Raw genomic sequence first — 23074 nt, 5'->3', positions numbered from 1 at the left:
GCGTTAATACTCCTGTAGGGTGACCAAAAAGTTCAGATAGATAATTTTCACAAAGTCATTCGTTTTTCTTCCATCACAATTAGGCAAGACAAAGCTTCTTTTTATAGATTACAAGGATTACTGTTAAGGTTTAGGAAAGGGCTTTATAGGTAACCGTTAGATATTAGAGAGGGAATAGGAATTAACATATTAAAATATTAATTTTATTTATGTCTGTGTGCTAAGGAAGGGAGGCCGTGAGCCTTATGGGAAGAGATAGTATTTGTTAAGGTAGGAGGGATACTTTTTATGGGATAGAATTAATTTAAAATGCTTCCTAAGATGATGCTTTCATAATTACCCTTAATTTAATTAATTACTAACGCTTATTAATATTTATCTAGAAAAATTTTCAATTCCACTAAAATTTTGAAATCAATGATTGGCTTAGTGCATATGGTCCTACCCGAGTGTGAAGTCAATGATTGGTTTACTACCTTTGGATCTTGAAGTTATTCAACTTATACATTGTGAGATTACGGTGAGAATCCCTGTCATATATTGACAACTGTTGGTGAATAAGGTGTCATATCTCTACCTTCTGGGGCTTTAGCCGACAAAACTGGGTCTTCAACTTCAACCTCAATTTCTTCTCAAACCAGGATGAACCACGAGGCGTACCATATATCAACGGAAACATCTCGTCGAGGAGAATCTATCTAGAAGGATCTTGACACAAGATTCCATGAATTGCCATGTCAAATTTGCCATGGAAGATCGGGGTAGCTCCTGGTGCTGCTTGGGTTGACATCAATGACAACCACCTATCAACAAACTATGTTCTTCTAAGTGATGAGTGGTTTGGATGGAAATTTGGCCTTCGGATCTGCATCCTCCATGTCTCATGTCCTTGTGATGGCATCTTGTAAGGTGGTGGGTTTGAAGGCCTTGACTCAACCACGCAGTTGTTTGGCTAAACGTTCTGTGAAGAACATGATCAACCTCTATTCATATATGTCTGTCACCATAACAACTAGTTGAAATTTTGAAATGTAGGCATCTGGTGTTTTGGTCTGCTTGAGTTGTGCAAAGTCCCTGAAGTGTATCTCTTGATCTTTCCTATCAAACTGGCCTATCAACCTTTGTGTGAAGTCCACGTAAGAAGTAATGCTGGAATGTCCTAGGGTGATCAATCTGTGGTACCACCCTTCATGAGCTTCTCCTTCCATATGCAGGGTGGCAAATTTGACGGGCTTTGCTTCCAACATCGGGTTAAGTTGGAAATAAGTGTCAAACTTTTGTACCCAAGACCTTGTCGAGTATTTTGATGGCCCGTCAAAGGATGGGATGGTCAGTGTCTCAACCTTGTGCAGTAGATCAAAATTCTGCTGTGTGCCCCTATTATGATTCCTGGGCCTATTTCTATACTTAATGTTACCGAATTTTGTAAAGCTCATAGTTGCTCGAACATCGTCTCCTAGTGACGTATACACTGGGAAATATTATGGAAATTCTTCGTTTTGTTTTAGTGGCCCATGGTTTCGTGTGCACTGTCAATCCAAAAACTGGGGTAATAAAGGTCTAGGAGTTCTAACACTGGTTGCCCCTATGCTAATTGTGTTGGGATGTTAAAAGGAACATTATTATGGTTGTTGCTTCCCTCTGCCTGACTGCGGTACCTCCATTAGCACCATTGTTTTTTGTATTATTCAGATTTGCCAAAATTTGGGTAAGGCGTTGTGCCATCTGCTGGTGCCCTTGTGCCATCTCTTGAGCCATCTGCTGCTGTCCTTTTGATAGCCCGCCCAGGACGTCCATGGGGTTAATTTCTGGTGGCTGTTCTTCCCTGTCTGCCATGATTGAATCTGTATAATTGTTGTGACCCTTCTTTTTTTGACTGTGACATTCCCCCTATCCTCTGGAAACATCTAGGAATCCTATACTCACAGGCTGGTAGGATGCACAACTTTGATATCATTGTAATATCCCTCTTAGAGAGATTACTGTTGGGATGAAATTCTGAGTTAGGGTTTCAATAAACACATGGCAAAATTATATTTTATAATGGTGTTGCAGTACTTCATCAATTTTGCAGTAAAAAGATCCACAATTTCCTAATAGAGATATCAACACACGCGTAGTTTCTAGACTTACAAAACTGTATGCATCAATAGCTGGGGACACAAATTGCCCTAACCCTTGATTAACTAATACTGCTCAGCTTACTGCTATAATCCTCCAGTTTACTGCTTAGACCCAGAACCACCCTGGTTGAACAAGCAGCACTCTTATGACCCTGTCTTGGCCTTGTGCTGATCTGCTGCCACAAAATCACACCGGTAACCTGGCACCCTGAACTCACTCCTTAGACGCTCGCTGCCTCATCCTTCCACCTGCCACAACCTTAGACATGAGCATGGCCCATTAGGCCACTTGCTGACCTGAACTTTGCCTTATGTCAGTTCGCTATTGCAGGAGACTAGAAACCAACCCCCCGCTGCATCAGACAGTCCACTGCCCTTTGCTGCCTTAGACAACCCAATCTGTTGCCCTTTACTTGCCGTTGCTGCCTCAGGAAATTATATTCCAGCCATCCCTTTTCTTGTCATCCCATCAATGAAGTTGCGATAGTAGTTTGCTCCACTTTTAGAATTAGATTTCATATGATGACAATAGTCACTGTAAAACAATTCCAACTTGTTTTGAACTCTCCATTAGCCTTTTGCAAATTTATTCCTGTGCTGTTTAAATTTACCAAGCATACATTCCCCACATAAACTTTTATCTTCAGAAATGTTTCGTAAACCATAAATCATATTCATGGTAAATTTTGCAACGCAAGAATAGCTAGGAATTTGGACAATCCATTGTATTTTTTAGCTTGTGCTATGACCTTTTAATTTTTTAATTTTTGTCTTCGATAAGACATTGAGGGGGAGAATAAGTAGCATAACTACGCTTCTTCACAAGTGGACATAATTGTTACTAATGATGATAGTTATAAAATATTTTTTGACAACTCTTCAAGTGGGATGTTGACAAATAATCTAGCATCATGTGTCTTTTTAGGAATGTATTAATAAAATGTTTGGTTAAATTGTTATATGCAATTTTCTTATTCATGACATATTCTAGGGATTGCTGATTTACATAAAATTTAAAAGAAGTTGCCGATATAAAGCGTGTGGATTATTGAATGGCTGTATTTATTCTGTAAACATCATGCTTAGCATTATTTTATTTTCTAAGCCATTTCTAGCTTTTAAAAATGAATTTCTGGATCTAGATGTGCATTTTTTGTGGATTTAGTACATATAGATACAGTGACTAGCTTGAAAATAGATGTAAAAAGAACCTCTGTGTATGTTGATATGTTTGTTTAGTTGTCATATTGACTACATTTTGGCATTTGGAAGTTCATGCAATTTTTTTAATATTGTCATGCTTTTTTGCATTATACTTTCATTACAGTCGTATAATCGTATTACAAACCTAGATTTTTTTGGGTCTTGTTTATCATTACCTCTAGATTTCTATGTATCATATCTAATGTTATATGTTTTCTGGTTCCCATTGTCTCTTATTATTCAACATTGGACACCTTAATAGGTTGAAATGCCAGTAGGGGACAAGGTGCAAGTGATATTTTTAGCTTGAAAAGATAATGGGAAAAACTTTCTTATTTTCAATAATAACTAGAAATGTGTTTCCAAGCAACAGTAGTTTCCAAAGTAATAGGATGACAAGCTTAAGATATTATACAAAAAATGTGTAGAAATAGAAAATTATATTCATGGTTTTAATTGTTGTCAGTTGTTGAAAAGATGTTAGCTGCATAAACTGATTGAAGGCTGTCATTAGAGACTGTCTAACCTAAATTTAATATTTTTGGTACTTGGAAGTGTTACAATATACGCAAAGGCATTTTTACTTAACTATTTTTAATTGTTTTCCAGGCTCATTACATGTTAGGTCTTGCATTGCTTCAGCAAAAGCAATATGCAGATGGTTTAAAACAGCTTGAAAAGGTAAGAGTGCATATCAATTTTCAAATATATTTATATGTGAAGTACTTATATTGTTTGAAGAGTTCATTATATTTTATCGCTTCTTTTTATAATGATTCTATATAGTGTTGTTGAGGATTGGTGTTCTATTGTGAAATATGTAACTGGGCATAATTATCTCCTTTTCTTGTAAAAGCATGGTAAAGAGTTATGTTAAATCAGTAACTCAAAAAAGTTCAGGGAACTTGAGCAAGCTATATACATAGTATGCCTCTCATGACAAACTGTCAATTTTCTTATGAAAATGTATTTTGAGAGATAGATGATATAAGATAAAATATTTATATTAATGTTCGACGAATGACCACAAAAGCAAGTCAATGAGACTGAAGAGTACAACTAGTATGAATACAATGTGGGAGCGCAAGCACAACTATTAGAAATGCTGAAAAGAATATAAAGAAAGAAACCTACATAAGTATATCCTCAAATCATATGTAAAAACACTATTAGAAAGGTGTGTTTAAACTTTATACATCTCAGGAACCTATCGAGAGAGAGAGAGCGAGAGTAATATATGAGGGATTCTCCTAGGATTTGAGGTCAAAAGAAGGAAACTCGAAATGGATCTCAGGGTCTAGGAAGTACTCTAACAGGCGAGAAGTGCTCTACTTTGAATTCATTTGGAGATGATCTCTCTAACGCTCTGAGATTGTGTAGCTTGATGTACAGATTGGTATTGCCAAACTGGTCTTGATAATATCATTTGGCTTCTTAGGGGGTAGGCCGAGGAGAAACTTGGGGTCTCACCATTCTGCTGTTCGGTGCACTTTGGAGATCTAGTATAGGATTAGTGTATAATATACGAAGCCCTAAAAGAGGCATATGTAACGCAGGGCTTTAAGATGTAGATCAACAAAGGAATATCTAGGCTTACAAGTGTTGAAATATGTAACTAGGTTTGGTCTTCATAATGACATATGTATTCATGATTCTATGTATTTGATGTAATGAGAAAAATAAATTTATTATTGTTATTCTTGAGGCATGGGTTTCATGCTCAAGGAAATTTATTTTATAGGTCAAGCTCCCATTGAGAGCTTCTAGGGTTTATCATTGAGTCTACAAGTCAAGAGAGTCATTGTCATGTATGAAAGACCCTTCTTGGGCATGTTACATATTGTAAAAGGAATTTATTTGAGTCAAAATCAAGTCAAAAGACCCTCCAAGACCTCGTCATGTTGCAAAGATCAAGTCGGCCTACACAAGTGGACAAGTCGGCCTAAAGGGTGCAATTTGACCTAGCAGAAGGCCTATATATAAGTGAGATTTCGACCTCACTTTAGGCACTCAACTCATTCACTAAAGTTTGATCACAAGAGAGAGAAAGGTGCGAAGAAAAGGATGAGATTTTTGGATTGGTTTTGGGCTACTTCTCTCCACACTTGCGAAAGGATTAGTGCAATTATTGCAGCATAAGAGGCCGAGTTGTCGAAGTCGAGTTAGGGCATCACCAAGGACACTTTGCAAGCCAAGTTCTCTAGGAGAGAGAATCAACTCAACCGAAGAGGAAAGGTGGAAGAAACCATCATAATCTCCACATGTGCTAAGGCTTGGGTTTTTGCAGAAGAATTTATTGGAGGTCGAAGTTGCAAAAGGTTCTGCTGGGGGGTCGAAGTTGCAGAAGATTCTGCTAGGGGTTGAAGTTGCAGAAGAATTTGTTGGAGGTCAAAATTACAGAAGTTGCCAAGGAATTGTTGGAAGGAAAGTTCATCAAGAAGGAAGGATTTGACTTGGTCTTGGAGGGTCTTGGTCAAGGGTCATAGGTCTTGGAATTCGTCAATTGAAGTTCTATAAGAAGAGAAGAATTCTTGTGGGTTTTCCTCTCAAGTGGAGAGGTTTTGGCCCTAGATGATCGCCTACATCTTGTGTCCTCTTGCCTTATTGTTCTTTATGGTTTGGTCGCTGTTTAATGAAAATAACAACAAATATAATCAGAAAAAGAAGCTAATTAAGTTAAGTAAAAACACATCACAAGAAGTTACCAAAGTAAGAGAAATCACCTAATCTAGCCGCCCTTGATTTCTCAACATGGTATCAGAGCTAAGGTGACTACATCAAGGAAAGGCAACTTGAAGAAGGACCATCAAAAGGAGTATCAAGAAAGGTCAAGGTATCAAAGAGGACATCGAACCATCAAGAAGGGATACTTAAGGACCAAAACAATCTAAGGATCATCAAGGAGGACCATTCATCATATTTCAAGGATCATCACATCTCAAAGAGAAGAAGACCTCAAAACCCTAGCTCATTCAAAGAAAGGTTCTACACTTGAAGCATTCTTAAGAAGCTCACACAAAGAAGATCTCAAGGACCCTACCTCCACTCAAAGAAGGACTACACATTGAAGCATCTTGAAGTCTCTACATCCAAGGGAAGCAAGAAGAGGCATTATCATCATCATCAAAGAATCAAGGTGATCTCCCTTTCTTTGAAGGATTACTTTTGAAGAAAGACATCTTCAAGAAGACATCTTTTCAAAAAAGGCATCAAGTTGAAGATATCACCATTAGGAAGCATCTTCACTTGACAAGTAAGTATCTCTATATTTATGTCTGAATCTGCTATCAAAATGACTTCATTTTGCAAGGAAAGCAACAAACTGGTTGGGTCAACAAACTATCATAGAAAAAGAGGACAGATTTGATCCTCATAGAAAATGAAGTCATTGATCATGTTAAGGGTTTAATTGTCGAACTGCCAAAAGAAGAAGCTCAAGCTCTAACAAAATACATGAAGGGGGAAATAAGGGCTCAAATAATCCTTATAGAATCAATCAAGGATTCTCTCATTCCATATGTAGCGAAATTGGAAAAGTCAAAAGACATCTATGACAAACTGGTAGAGCTATTCTCTGTAAGTACTGTAGGAGAAGTAATATCATTGAGAACCGAGCTCTACAAGATGAAGATATCAAAGGAAGAAGGAATAGCCTCATACTTTATGAGAGTATCAGAAATACGAGATCGATTGCAAGAGTTGGGAGAAATAATGTCTGATAAAGAAATGACCACTGTGGTGCTCAATGCACTACCTGATGAATGGGGCAACTTCATATCAAGCATCTATGGAAAGAAGGAAGCCACCCCATGCAATGAACTCTGGTCATTGTGAAAAATTGAAGAAACCAGATTAAAAGCAACAAGTGACGTAGGACCAAGCCAATAAGTTCAAGCATTTATTGCGATGGCTAAGAGAAAAGGAAAGTTTGGGAAGTTTGGTCCTCAGAAAAAGAAGAAGATCAATATGTCAAAGATCCAATGTTATGGCTGTCAGGAATATGGGCACTACAAGAGAAATTGTCCTAAACTCAAGAAGGACAACAAGAAAAGGAATGAAACCCATATCAACGAAGAATTGGAAGAACCTCAGAAGAAGAAATCAAAGGAGCAAGTAAGAGATCTCTACTACGACTAAGATACTTTCTTTCACTGTGTTCTTTTTTTCAGTTTTCATGAAAGATAGCTATCATGGTAAAAACATTTTAAGAATGATAGGATGCATCATATTAGGAGATGGCATCATATTAGAAGCATATGATTGAAGCAATAGCTTGTGACATCCTTATAGAAGCTTGAAAGATCATTGAAGTAGAAGTCTATGTGAATGTAGCAGTCATCATAAAAATGGGAAGAAGCTCTTGGTAACTACATTGATAGATAGTTTATATGGTTGAAAGAAAGTAATCTAGCATGGTAAAAAGAAATCATCATACATCATCATTAGGAAGGAGTATTTGTAGGATAAGGATAATCAAAGATCCTTTGTTGGAATATTCATTAGAAGGTTCACCTCTCTTGGAAGAAGCAAGTGTCTTGCTGATCATTTCACCTTGTGTGGAATCCATTGTTTAGAAGGATGATGGTATGGTGACAAAGGAGTGCAACATGTCAAGATGGTTGAAGTACTTTCAATCAAGGAAAGGAAGTTGTCGAAGGAAGTCTAAATGACCAAAAGGAGAAAAGAGGTATGTATATGTTTAATAGATTAAGTCATGTCATCATATAGTTGCAGACAGTATGGGTAAATGCTCTACCTCATGAGCATGATCAAAGAAAAGGGATATCTTCCTTTGGAAAGATGCATGAAGGCATGATTCACATATTGACAAGATGAAATCAACATAATATGTCCTAATATAGAATATGAGGTAGTTGATAAAAATGACAGAACCTTGTATGAAAGTTTTTGGTGGAGCAATATGTGAAGAAAGAAAGAAGAGATCGTGAAAGATGCAACTATGGTCACATAAGAAAAGGAAATCAACATCCAATGACTAGAAGAATTAGACATGACATCTCCATAGAAGGTATGAAGACCCTGATAAGGTCTATAAAGAATGGAGACCCTTGACATTGAAAGTGTTGGAGATGTGTTTATAAATATGCAGGATGTAGATATTGCAAGCAAGCAAGATGTCATGATGAAAGGCCATCACAAAAGGTAACTTTGATTAGATGTTCATTTTTGAACGACATCTGGATGGGTAGATACAGGGCTATCAAAAGAGAGTTGTAGATGTCACCTACAACTAGCACTCATGTGGTTGGATGAAAGATCCTAAAGGAAACATGACTTGGAAGAGGTAGTTTTGTATTAAGAAAAGCCAGGTGTGGATTGGAAGATCACTTTTTGATGAAGAGAAGGATGAGATGATTGATATGGTTCGTGAAGGAAAGTGATGGATGGCTAGTGCCCTACGAAAGATGAAGGTCCCATAATGAAGAAGATGAAATTCATGACATCGAAAGAAGGTGCCCCCAAGCCACTGATAGTACCATGATCTCCGCCAAAGAGCAGAAAGCTGCTGGAAGCAAGTCCCTATGTTAAGAGGGAGCTTGGACAAGTCCCTAGATAAGAGGTGTTGGAAAATGTAATTAGGTTCGGTCTTCATTTAATGTATTTGAGTCATCTTGTAATGTACTTGTCAAAAGAATAAAGAAAATTATTATTATTATTATTATTGTGACTTATTAAAGCATGGGTTTCATGCTTGGGTCACCATGTTTTAGGTCAAAATCCCCATTGAGGACTTCTAGGATTTATTTTGAGTCAATAGAGTCATTGTATTTTTAAAGAGACCCTTCTTGGGCTTTTGAATCATGTAAAAAGGTTAAGTATTGAGTCAAATATAATTTATGTATCCTCCACATCAAGTCGGCCTAAGGACCCTAATTCGACCTCACATGGAGCTTATAAATACAAGCAAGTCGAATTCATTTGGAACATACTCTCTCACAAGAAGTTCGATATCTCTTGTATTGGAAAAAGTGTGAATTCTGAAGGCGGGAAGCCAAAATAAGTGCGAGTTGGGTGGAGTCTAAGGGAAGAAGAAAATCAAAATTTTGGTGCCTCTCTCTCTCTTTGTTTCGTGCCTAGATTGGGAGATTGTTGTCTTCCAAGTTTCACTGTTGCCGGAAGCTGTTGCCTAGTCGAAGTTGCTGGAAAGGGGTCGAAATTCTAGGAAGCTGACTTGTTGTGGAGGGAAGGTGTGGTCTTTGTCTAGGGTGAAGAGTTTCAAAGAATACTATTTAAAGGAAGAATTTCTTGATTGGTTTTTCCCCTCGAGGGGGCTTTTGCCCTGGCATAGTGCCTATTGGTGTCTATTGTTTTAACTTTTATGTGCTGCTGCTTTGGTAATTTGCTTGATGAACTAAAAGAAAGAAGATATAATGAATCATAATAACAAGAAACATCACAAGTAATTATCAAGAATAAGAAAATCTTTTTGCCTTTCTGATTTTCTAACATGGTATCAGAGCTTTGGTGAAGAAAGAAGAAAAAGGCAGTCTCAAGCACTTGATCAGGGAACCATTCAAAAGGATTATCTCAGGGAAGGAATCCACTATATTCAAGGAAGATGTCTAACACAATCAAGGGAGAGAACAAACTCGAAGGAGCCTCAAACTACATGTCTTGGAAGAAGAGGATTGACCTCATCCTTGAAAAGAACAAGGTACTAGACTTGGTCAAAGGAAAAGTAAAGAAGCCTACAAAGGATTCCAGTGATGATGACAAAGTGAAATTCAGGGAACTAGAATTGGTGGCCATGACTCTAATGGTCGAAGGCATAATGGACAACCTTGTCCCATTCATAGCTAACATTGATCATGCTCAAAAATGTATGTTGCCTTGTCAAAGTTATTTACTATTAAGAACATTGGTCAAGTAGCAAGTTTGAAGAATGAGCCAATGACCACAAAGATGACTAAAGAAGACATAGTGGCATCCTTCTTTGTGAAGATAGCAAGCATTAGGGATGATCTTTTGGCCATTGATGAAATTGTTCCAGACAAAGGATTCGTGATCATTGCCCTATTAGGATTGCCACCTACTTGGGGTGCATTTGCTGCAGGACTTAACAGTTGGAAGGTAGGTCCTGTTAGTGTCAGTCTTGCCAGCCTTCCTCCAGTGATCAAACATGCTCTTACAAAGTGATTTTGAAGTGTCAAGGTCAAATTTTGTCATTTCAGTGAGTCTTCAAGCAAAATTTGGTCACTAGGCATTAGGTCTAGGGTTTGCTTTAACTCTTTCTAAAAGTTGTCCAAATGCCAATCTATGTCACTATTCAGCTGAGTCTATCATCATTCATAAGGTTGTCATTGTCATGTCAGTGTCTAATGAGTCATTTTACATCTTGTTCATGCTTCAGTTGTGCCTAGGCAAGGTCATTTCCCTCTCCTAAGGTTTTGAAGGCAATTTCTCTTGGATGGTCAAATCACCGGAAAAACTTGTTTCCTGATGTTCATACACCTTCCCCTATCCTTAAAGTACCTTATCAAACACTTCCCATCCCTTAGATCCGCCAAATTCCTCATTTTTGCACAAACCCTAGTTTCTAGCTACGAGCTGGCAATTTTCTAGGTTGGGCCTGTGTTTTGCCCTTTTGGACCCCTTCCCCTCACTCAATCTCTGAGATTCCACTTTCCCCTGCTTCCTAACATCCCTCCCTACTTCCAAAAATTTCCCCAAGAATTTAGAAGCCCCCTATTCCCTTCATTTCGTTCCATTTCGACAAAATTCCTTGTTTCACACATCGGGACAAGTCGCACTCAAATGATGTTCCAGAGCAATAAAAGATGAATTTAGGAAAACTGAGAGAGGTTTTTGTCCACAACATGCCAAGGAAGAAAAACCTCCTTCACTTTTTGCACAGGTGTCATGGTTTTAAAGAAATGTCAAAAATACCGGCGAGAACGAAGGTGCTCTAAGGACGGTTGGCCAAAGCACAAAAACGAAGGAAAACGCCCGATCCACTCCAAATTTTGGCCAAAGCCTCTTTGACTGAGCATGGTACTTTATTGGGGACTCTCAGCCCAAATTTCAAGAAATTTGGAGAAAATTTTGTCATTTGTGAATTTTTTGTGCCATTTACAGGTTTTCTCCATTAACGGGTCTCACCCCTCGCGCGACCCTTCATCCCGGCAACTCCATTTTGCAAAAACTCAGCATTTCCAGATTTGTCATGAGAAGTTACATATGCTCATCAATGGACTTGAGATTTTATGAAGTTTTGGGCCTCCAGAAAGTCAAAAAACAAGCGAAAAATGACTTTCTGCCACATTTTTGAGTTGCAGAAAGCAGTTTTGGGAGATTGCAATTTTGGAGGGGCAAATGACCACCAAATTTAAAAATTCCAGTTGGGTTGGAAAGTAGACTCACAGACCTTTCCAACAAGCCTACTCTTGCTCAATTTGGACACCGGGAAGTGCCCCAAATGTGGTCCCAAAGGCGCGCGACCCGTCAGGCAGAGGCGCGCGACCCGTCAGGCAAACTTCTCCAACTTTCACTGTACAGCTCAGAAAAACGTAGTTTGACCTTGTTTGACTTTTTGGGGTGGATTATTAGGCTCCTTGATGTAATTAATGTACTTTTATGACACTTTTACACTTATGTACCTCTTCTAGAAGATTCATTCATGAAATAGGTGAAAATTAAATGAATGAATTGGTTTCCTAGCTTATAGAGGCAAGTTGTTTTGACTGCCTAGATTTTAGTGCTCAGTTTAGAATTAGTTGAAACAGCTCCTAGAAGGATGAGCTCGACCCCTAGAGGCAAGGGAAGAGGTTGGCTTGCCTATATTATGTATTTTCTTAGTCATTTTCAGGGGTTGGATGGTGGGACTCTTGAGGGAGAAGCTATCATTGTATTATTCACTGTATCTCTGCAATTTTTGGCTAAGGAAGACCAGGGTTTTGCAGTCTTTTTTGGGATTCTTGTGGTTACATGTATTGATGGTGTGTTTCTCTATGTACCTGTAAGTGTGTTATGTGAATCATTTCCTTTCTTTTCCTTCTGCACATTAAGCAAACGAAGTGTTAAAGTAAGAATTCATGACTGTCATGCTCTGCTTTTAAGTTTGTTTAATTTCAATTTTTTCTACTGTTTAAGGAGAATTCAAAGTTATTGTTTGCTCTCCTTAGCTCCTCATCTGTCATTCCTGACCATCCACCTCAATCAAAGGCATCAATATTGTCTCCTACCTCGCCCCAAAGAACCCCCTGCAGAAACTGTGTCCAATCCCCGCACCCAAAATTGCCATCCCCTCAATTTTCCACCAAAAACCCTAAAAACCCCAAATCAACCTTTTTGATCAGTTTACTAGCCTAAAATCAGTGTTACCCTATTGGTCATCTCATCCATTGAAGATTTCACCGAGATAGATCGGAGAGAGCCTTCTCCAGCCCCGTAGGGCTAGCTACGAGGCTAAGTGGTTTGATGTTGCCTTAAGGTTTACCTTTCTCAGCCTGAGGTGAAATTTCAAGCGCTAACAGGTCCCACTTTTGAAGAACTATGGACTGTTTGCAGTCAGGAAGAATTAAGGATCTCACTAGCTACCAATCTTGAAGGAGTATCAAATGGCTACATTGCTCAACATAAAGGAAAGAAATAAAAAAGACCAAGGAAGAAAGTCGACATGTGTCAGGTTGAATGCTATCAATGTCATAAGAAGGGTCACTATAAGAGTGACTGTCCTGACAATCCAAGAAACAAGAAGAGAGAGAGATCAAGCCAACATTGCTGAAGAAGGAGACCCAAAGAAAATCAAACCGAAGAATCTGACATTAGGGACTTACACTACTAAGTCCTTTGCTTGTAGCCTTAGATATCTTATTTTATATTTTTTTTGATGTTTTAGAATTTATAGGTTTTTAACATATTTTGGAAAAGGCATTTTTATTGTTTTTATAAGTTTGTAGGTATCCCTCAAGCTTTGGAGGGAGCCCCCAACAACTCCCAAAGATAAGTATCTCATTTCCTTTTAGTTTTTGGTTTCCTGTACTCATTTAGTTTTGATTATATTAAATGCTAATCACCATTCTCCCTCTATTATCTTGATCAGGAAGATATCTGCTATACCCTCAAGGAGTATGGAAAGAAGCCACCCAAGATAAGGTTTGTCAAGAATTAAAGGTATGTCTTAAACTACAAAACATTGAATTCTTTATTGTAAATGTTTATTCATTTGACAATCTGTTACTAACATTGTTGTGTCTGGCTATATTGAATCATATCGATTCTTATTTTGGGTGATTCATCACTTAATAAATCTACCCCACTCCTACTCTTAACTGATTTTATAGAACCATAGACAGGTTCTCAGAAAACCCTAACCTAAGGGTATGCTATTGTGAATGTCTAAAATCCTAAAACTGCTTAGGGATATTGTGGAATGCTATTTAAAGTTTTATTGATGATATCATGTTTGGGATTTTAGTATGGTCAGGGAAACCTAACTTGTTCGGGTTGAATGATAAGGTCTAAAATCTTGAACCTTTTGAAGTTTAGGTAATTTTTGGGTTTGCTATGTCCCTATATTGAAACCCTAACTCATTGGGGTTTGGTGGAATGGGTAAGCAAGACCCTTATAATGTCTTAGAAATGATTTCCTTGGTATGTGGGTGTTTATCTGATCAAACCTGTCTAATCAAGTTTGTTGTATGTCTAACTCTTATTGATATTTTGTAAAGTTGGGTTTGACTAACACATGGTATATATGTCCTTTTGGTCGAAACCCTAGCTTGGTCTAGGTCAGTATATGTCTAATGTATTAATGTTGTTGGACATATGATATGCTTATGCATGTTGATGAATTCCTAGATACATGTGTTGACCTAGTTATTGATGGTCATAAGTCTTAGGTTTCCAGGATGATGATATTTGGAAATCTAGGGTTTTGCAGTTAAACCCTAGTAGTAGTTAAAATCTCTAGTATGTATAATAATCCGAGATCTATTTATATAATGATTGTTGAGATTGTGAAAATGAAATTCTAGGGTTTTGGAGTTAAACCTTAGTAGAAATGAAAATCTTTGATGTATAATGACAATATGATGATTTGAGATTTGTGTAAGATTATTGAAATCTGAGCTTTGGTTGGGATTGATATTTGATTAAAAATCTAGGGTTTGCAACTAACCCTAGTGGAAGCTGGTCATGATAATGATTAAGCTGTGATTGACTTTGATTGATTCTTTTGTATGAAATCTAGGATTTGTATGAAACCTTAGTGGAAAGTCTAACTTATGAATTTTGAAAAGTTACTAGATGCCTTGTAGATCTATATTGTTTCTAGGGTTTGCTATATGTTGTAGTAGGGTATGTCATACCTTTGAAAGAAACATTGAAACCCTAGATAGAATGAAAGGTTGTTATGAAATAGTCTAGGGTTTATGAAAAAGTCCCTAGCAAGATGTTGAAGAGTATATGTCTCTTGTTTGTAATTAAGTTTGGGTATCTGATATGTATAAATTTGAAATGCTTCCATGATTTTGATATGGCTAACTTCATGCTTCTATAGATTTGGTTTTACTTGCTATCTAAGTTGTGCAGTACACAATCATCAATATGGTGAAGATGTTCGTTGATGTGATGAGGATGATGGGGATGATGATAACTTTGATGAAATGATTGGAAGCCATGAAAGACCCTCCGATGTCGAAAAGTAGAAGCCGATCTCCCTGAGGAAGCCTGAATATAAGAGATCTCCCTAAGATTAAGAGGGAGTCTGGATAAAGAGATGCTCCCTGGTTGAGAGGGAGGGCATAGCTTGGTTTTGATTGAAGAATGAATTTCAGAGGATATGTTGTTGCATGAAGAGTAGGAAAAGGAAGTGTATGATTGAGGAATCTTCTGTTAGAGATTTGGTTGATATTCCTACTATGAAAAGTTGAGAAGCAACATCAAGTTGTTTGAAAGACCCCAAAGGTTTGTATTTGTTTATGTACATGTGAATGCATATTATTGATTGGGGTTGTGCTTGTACAGGTGAATCTCTTGAAGGATTTGATAGCATGCTGGTTACTAATCAATTTGACTGGGAGAGATTGATCATCTTTGATCTGTTGGATCAAGGAGTGTTGAGGCTTTGTGAGTGAAGCATTGCTTGGGAGGACATCTGGCTGACACATGTGTTGATGTCTAGGTCCCAAAGTTGGAAAGGTGGTGTTGATCATAGAGCTCTGTTTTTGGATACACACTTGGATCTTTGGGTTAGTGGTTAGCAAGTAAGCGTGATCAGCCACTGGAGACTAGCACTGAGGCAGGAGAGGCATATGCAGGGCATTTCATGCAGACGTAGAGGCAGCAGGAGACTGCGCAGTCATTAAATAGGCCTGCATGGGTGACATAGAGAGGCCCAGGGCTGACGTAGTCAAGCATGGGCTGATGCAGAGTGTCTGGGAGCCACGCAGAGGTTAACCAAGCTGACGCTGGGACTGGGAGAAGTGCTGGAGAATTTTTCTCTCTGTGAGTAAGCCAGTTTGGCACCCTTTTGTACTGAAGAATTGCTGAATAATAAAATCCTCCGTTGCACCGGTTTTCTCACATTGGGTTTTCTCGGGACTGTCGTCCAAAATAACTGTGTCATTGTGTTGATTCTTGTCCATGTATTTGTTTTCGTATTACGATGTGATATCTGCAACAAAATTATTTTAATGTTTATTAAAGGAATTTCATAAATAACTTATTGAAGAATAAGTAGGAAAAGTAAATCAGTTGTTGCAGTGATAGAATTTTTACATGGTATCAAAGGGAGTAATTAGAGACAGGAAGGGAAAATCAGTTATGGGTCGAGACCACGATGCAGAGGCATCTACGTCTGGGGACTCGCACAGATTTTCAGAAGATTGCATAAGAGAAAGAGACTTCGATTTCTCTATGTTGGCTTCCAGGATGGAAGAAGAAGTGGCTTGTATGACTAGGTCTGCATCATCAGAAGTGTGGTATATAGACAATGGAGCCTCGTGGCATATGACGGGAATCAGGGAATGTTTCTCAGAATATCGAGAAGAGAAGATGAACTATCAGATCACCATGGGGAAAAGGGCAAAGTGTACTCCAGTAGGGAAGGGTACCATAGTTTTTCAAACAGAATCGGGAGAACAGTTCCGTACTACAAATGTGCTGCATGTACCAGGATTGGGGATGAACTTACTTTCTGTATTGCAACTTCAACGCAAGGGCTATGACGACTACTTCATCAAGGAGAAGGTATATGTCAAAAACGTGAGCTGGAAAAGAAAAGTGCAGATTGGGATCAAAAGTAATAGGTTGTATAGATTACAACTAGAATCACCAATGGCACTAATAGGCAATCATGGAGACAAGGACTTGAACGAACTATGGCACAGATGAATGGGACATTTGCACCATGGAGCTCTGAGAATTCTAAGGAGCATTGTAACAGGAGTTTCGGATCTGAGTACAGAACGAGATGATGTATGCAGGGGATGCGCTCTAGGAAAGTATGCCAAGGCAACATTTCCTAGGAGAAAACACAGGGCCAAGAGTGTACTAGGATTGATACACAGATATCTGCGGACCTATGTACGTCAAAGCTCTCAGTGGTGCCAAGTATTTCCTTACCTTCATTGATGACCATTCAAGGAAAATTTGGATTTATTTTATGAAAACCAAGGACGAGGTTTTCTGTCGATTCATGGAGTTCAAGGCTCTAGTGGAGAATTTGACTGGGAAGAAAATAAAAGTTTTGCGCTCAGGTAATGGTGGAGAGTATGTCGATAAGGACTTCACTGATTTCTGCGCTAAGGAGGGCATCAGAAGAGAGTGGACAACTCCCTACAATTCGGAGCAAAATGGAGTAGCAAAAAGAAAGAACAGGTCTAAACTCCCAAATATCCTGAAATGACTGACTTTAGGTGTCTTCCCTATGAAGAAAAGAGGAAGAAGCTGGATCAAACTACGGAAAAGGGATATCTGGTGGGATATAGCGAGAATGCTAAGGCATTTAGAATATATCTTCCAGGGAGCAGGAAGGTAGTAGTTCAACGAGATGTAAAGTTCATGGAGGATAGGGCTTTCAGAAAACCTCGTGAGATGCCTTTCGAGGAGCAATCGAAAGAGGAGTCGCTGGTTAAGCCTCTTCAACCAATGGAAGTAAAAAATTCTTCCTCGTGTCAGGAAGATACTCAGGATGAGGAGGAGCTAACAAAAGCACCTGCTGGTAGAGGAAGAACTAGCAGGGAACTTCGTCAGATTTTGCGAGATGCAGAGGACTTCATCGGTGCACCAAGAAACAATAAGAGGAGCGAAAACAACCAGATAGATATCAGGCATTAGTAGCTCAGGATGGAGAGCTTGCCAGTTTCAAGGAGGCAGCTCAACATCAGGTTTGGCTAGACGTAATGGTAGAGGAGTACAACTCCATAATGGTGAACGATGTCTAGGAGGTGGTGCCAAGGCCTCAAGACAGATCCGTGGTAGGTTCAAGATGGATCTATAAGATTAATTACGCTGCAGAAGACAGTGTTGAGAAATACAAGGCCAGGTTTGTGGCTAAGGGGTATGCTCAAAAGGAAGGAATTGACTACAAGGAGACCTTCGCCCCGGTAGCTAGGTATACATCTATTAGGACCGTGATATCTCTTGTAGCTCAGATGGGATGGGAGATTCATCAGATGGATGTCAAAACGACATTTCTGAACGGGGTAATAGAAGAAGAGGTATACATTGAACAACCAGAGGGCTTTGAGACTCATGAGAAGAAGTCTCATGTATGCAGATTGAAGAAAGCCTTGTATGGGCTGAAATAGGCATCAAGAGCATGGTATGGACGAATAGATGGCTACTTGCAGAAGATGGGATTTGTCAAGAGTGACGCGGATCCGAATCTCTACTATCTGGTTGTAGAGAATGAGCCGCTAATCTTAGTATTGTATGTGGATGATCTCTTTCTGACAGGATCATCCAGGCTCATTGGGGACTGCAAGAAGAATCTAGCCACAAAATTCGATATGAAGGATTTGGGACGAATGCATTACTTCCTAGGGTTGGAAGTTTGGCAACAGAGGGGAGAAATGTTCCTTGGGCAAGGGAGGTATGCTACAGAAATCCTGAAAAGATTCGGGATGGATGATTGTAGACCCATGGCTATGCTAATGATCACCAACTGGAAGAAGATTGATGCATCAAAAGACAAGGATGTTGTTCCCACCCTATATAGGGAACTCATAGGGTTCCTGATGTATCTGGTCAATACAAGGCCAGATATTTGCTAGGCTGTCAACACCCTCAGCCAGTTCATGGTGGAACCGAAGAGGGTACACTGGGCAGCAGCCAAACACGTTCTCAGGGATTTACAGGGAACAATTGATTATGGACTTTTGTACACCAAAGGTAAGGATATCAATTTGAGTGGATTTACTGATGCAGATTAGGTAGGAAGTTCAGTGGATCGGAAAAGTACCTATGGGTATTGTTTCAACATTGGATCAGGAATGACCTATAGGTGCAGTAGGAAACAGAAGTCCTTGGCTCTGAGCTCATCTGAGGCAGAATATATGGCGGCAAGTACAACTTTGTGTGAGGCCATATGGCTTAGAAAACTGCTTGTGAACCTATTTAGAAGGAATATGGAGGCGACCAGGATCATGTGTGATAATCAAAGTTCATCAAGCTCTCTGGGAATCCAATGTTTCATGATAGGTCGAAACATATTGATATCCGATGTCACTTTGTCAGGGACTGTGTCCAACGAGGAGCTGTACAGTTGAGCTACACTCCCACAGGAGAACAAGTGGCGGACATCCTCACCAAGGCCCTTGGAAGGACAAAGTTTGACTACTTCAAGGAAAATATGGGGATGGTAAAGAACCGTTTGGTAAAGAACCGTTTTCAGTAGCAGAAATGGGAGTGATAACAACACAGATGCAGACGGAATTGCAGTGCGGATGCAATGTTGGGAAAAAGGACCAGCAACAACACGAATGCAGAGGGAGTTGTCGTACAGATGCAACAGTGACAGTGGCAGAGCCATGGGCAATAGTACATGATGCAACAGTGTAGAGGATGTTGAGCAGGGAGGCTTAGCATCAACACCGGAACCGATGCCGGATGATTAGGGTGATAATCAATTAGGAGTATTGCTAGAGCATATTCCTCGCTAAGAGGGAGTGTTGATTTGGGGTAGCATCGGATGTGCTCTAGCCACGAAAATTGGTGGAGAGGCTAAGGCACATGAGATCTCCAATACCCAGAAAGGGTTTGGGCAGATTCTAAACAGTTTGGGAGATATTAAAATAATTAATATTTTTAATGGAGTCCCTAAGTCTAAACTTAGGGAAAATAAAATATTAATGTGAATTAATATAAAACTGTGTTAGAATGGTCCAAAAGTCATGGATCAAGCCAGATCTAATCTTAGCCGTTGATTAGGGACTTAATCTCGGCCGTTGATTTGTTAACAAGAAAAGTATAAGAGGAGGCTTGAGGGTCACTTGGAGAATACACTGAGGGAGACCAGTTAGTTCAATTTCTGGAGCGGGGTTAGCTGAAGAATTAGAACTAGTGGTCTGGTGAGCAGTCAGGAGGCAGAAAGTACAGAACAGAGAGATAGGATCAGCCATTGGAGACCAGCATTGTGGCATTTTAGGCAGACGCAGAGGCAGCAGGAGACTACGCAGTCACTAGCTTGGCTTGCGTGGGTGACGCAGAGAGGCCCAAGGCTAACACAGTCAAGCAGGGGCTGATGCAAAGTGTCTGGGAGCCACACAGAGGTCAGCCAAGCTGACGCTGGGACTGGGAGAAGTGTTGGAGAATTTTTCTCTTTGTGGGTAAGCCAGTTTGGCACCCTATTGTATTGAAGAATTGCTGAATAATAAAATCCTCCCTTGTTGCACCGATTTTACCACATTGGGTTTTTTTGGGGACTGCTGTCTAAAATAATTGTGTCAATGTGTTGATTCTTGTGCATGTATTTTGTTTCTGTATTACGATGTGATATCTGCAATAGAATTTCTTTTAATGTTTATTGAAGGAATTTCATAAATAACTTATTGAAGAATAAGTAGGAAAAGTAAATCAGTTGTTACAGTGATAGAATTTTCACAGGGACAACAACCATTTTGGCAGCTTGCTCCTTTTCTTTGATCATCTTTTCCATCTCTGTCTCCATTTGCTTCAACTGTGCACTCTGCTCCATGATGAGCTTCATCATATCTGCCTTTTGTGTCTCTGTTTCTTCAATGTCCTTGGCTAGAGGATCTTCTGTGGCTGGTAACTTCAACTGCTTCCTTAATGCTGCTATGTCTATATTCTTTTTCCTCACGAGCTCTTCTACAACATTGATATTGGCAAGATCATAACCTACTTTGATCACCAAGTCCTCCAAAGCTTTGATCCTTGTGTCTTTGGCAAGTGCAGAGACCTTCTCCATCTTCAATTGTGATTGAACATTGGCCAATGTAACCTGCAATTTAGACAAACTCATAGCAGTGTTAGTGAGAGTAGATGAAATCATCTGCCTAGTCTGCTTGTGCATCTCCATTTGGTCAATGGGATGTATGTCTTTCACATCAAATTCAAATGATGTCTTCTTGTAGTTTGATGCTACCTTGGGCTGGGGAATCTGTGCTTGGAGGAATGCCATTTGCATTTTACCTTTCTCTGAATCAAAGGCTGACAACAACCTGCTTTGAGAACTGGAAGTCTGCTTCCAAAACTGAGTGTATGTGTTGATCTTCAAGGCCTCATTCCTCACTTTAATTTCCTTGAAAATGTCAAATATACTCTTTTCTATCTCCCCTGTGGTAGATGTGCTGGTTTGCATAACCTGCTGCTGATCTTGTGAAGTTGTGGAGGTAGTGGGAGAAAGTGTAGTCTGATCACCCACTAATGAGGAAACAAGTGGCTCTTTAGTGGTGATAATGTTCTCTTGCTCTGAATCCTTTCTTAGGCTTAGTTTAGAATGCAGCTTGGCCTTCTTTCTGTACATGATTTTAAAGCCTTCACTAGAAATCTCAGTCACTGAAGGTGACTCTTCTTCTCTGCTCCTCTTTGCTGATTTCTCCTTTGTGATAGGAGTCTGCACTATTGAAGTGGACACTAACTGCTCCTCTGCCTCTTGTAGAGTATTCTCAGTCCATTCTAGTTGGTTTTTATATCTTTCAATCTCTGGTCTGGTTGTGTGAAAATAAGCAGTAGACTTGTTTTCTACCCTTAACTTGGAGATGACCCCTAATGGATCATATGACCAAGTGAAACTAAGGCTGAACTGCATCTCTTTCAGTAACTTATCTGCTTCTTCCCCTGTTTCCCTGTTGTTGCAAATGAAAGGCCCTATTTGAGTTTTGATTTTGAATTGGGATTTCTTCTTGGTAGCTACAAAGTGGATCTCATCCATATTGAGCATTTTCCTGATGTATTCTAGAGCAAAAATCCTCATTGGGAGGAATTTTGGCAGCTTGTAAGGGGAAAGCTCACACCCAAATACCCTCAGCTCTATGTAATTCTGATAAAGGTACCAATCCCTTGTTTGGACTTGGTCTGATAGATGCAAAACTTTCCTAATTTCTTCACTGATCCTTGGCTCTGTCCTGCTGCTTAGGAGACCGAGTGCTGGATGTATAAACATCTCTATGAATTGCTTGTATGAAAATTCCTTTTGTTCCTTCATTACTAGTGTAGTCCAGAAGATGACTGACTGTTGATTTCCTTCTTCATCCAACTTTTGTAAGGCAAGCTTGATGTTGTCTCCCTGAAAATATAAAAACATATAAACCAACACAGAAGCATATTTGAATACCTCCTCAGTCTGGAATTTGATAAACTGCTCATGGATAGAATCTGCAAGAAATTGGCTAAAGTTGAACAAGATTGAAGGCTTGGAATCAACAGAGAAAATGGAAAGAAATCCTATAATTGCCTCATCTACCCACTGATCTGAGTAATAGCCAAGGAGGTAGGAGATGACTGTGATAATTTGCTTGGTTCTCTCAGGGAAAATAGAGGATGGATAGGGAGGATTTTTCTTTGGTAATGGGGCATCTTCTGTCAAGAAAAGCTCAAGGGTTTTGGCTCTCTTAGCAAAGTCCAATTTCTGATACAATTCAACAAGTGCTTCATGGGAAAAAGGAGTGGAATTCTCTACTATAGGAGCCTGCATCATTTGGTCTATAGCTTGGGGAGTGATAGTGAACAGAATTTCTCCAGTGGGGGCAATGATAGCTCTTTGGCTAGGCAGATAGCAAGCATGACACTTCCTAACAAATTTTGGGGTGCTGTGGGTACGGGGAAAAATATAGTGGGGCAAATTAGATTCCCACAGTTGAATATCATCAGAATTCCCATTGAGAGTTTCATGGATCTTATAGTCTCTGTCTGCCAAAGGGATGTGGTGAAAATCAATGGGAGGGTGGATCAGAGGACTCACAGGTTCTTCTGGTCCCTTGTCTTTTGGAGGCATGATTGGCTAAATTGAGAATTACTGGTGAAATCTGGATGGTACAGGCTTACAGTGTGTAGAGAGGATTTGGGATTTGCAGACAGGAAGATAGGGTACTGGCCTGAAATTGAGTGAGAAGGCAATGTTCCTGGCTGGGTGAAATTGTTGGAGTTCGGTCTAGCAAACCTGTGATAGGATAATGACAATGGCAATGTGAAAATCAGTGACTGGTGAATGAGTGAAAGGAAGAATTATATAACATTCTGGTTTCCCTGTTGATGGTGGTGCGGGTCCGTTGAATTAGCAGTTAAGCGAGTTGATTGCTTAACAGATTAATTTTGGAGGG

General features: G+C 39.4%; 1 protein-coding gene across 1 annotated transcript in view; it reads left to right on the top strand.

Annotated features, from left to right (window-relative positions):
* CHIP (carboxyl terminus of HSC70-interacting protein) overlaps positions 1 to 23074 on the top strand; it is a 113107-nt gene that overhangs the window by 34776 nt on the left and 55257 nt on the right. Inside the window, exon 4 of the mRNA XM_089417891.1 lies at positions 3936 to 4007. Within this exon, the coding sequence (XP_089274017.1) occupies positions 3936 to 4007 (72 nt within the window). The remainder of the gene's footprint in view (positions 1 to 3935; positions 4008 to 23074) is intronic.

Source organism: Pinus tabuliformis, chromosome 3_2 (genome assembly GCF_031772625.1).
Source record: "Pinus tabuliformis cultivar Carrire ecotype Pingquan chromosome 3_2, CPIR1, whole genome shotgun sequence".
NCBI classification, from domain to species: Eukaryota; Viridiplantae; Streptophyta; class Pinopsida; order Pinales; family Pinaceae; genus Pinus; species Pinus tabuliformis.
This window is presented reverse-complemented; position numbering and strand designations above follow the sequence as displayed.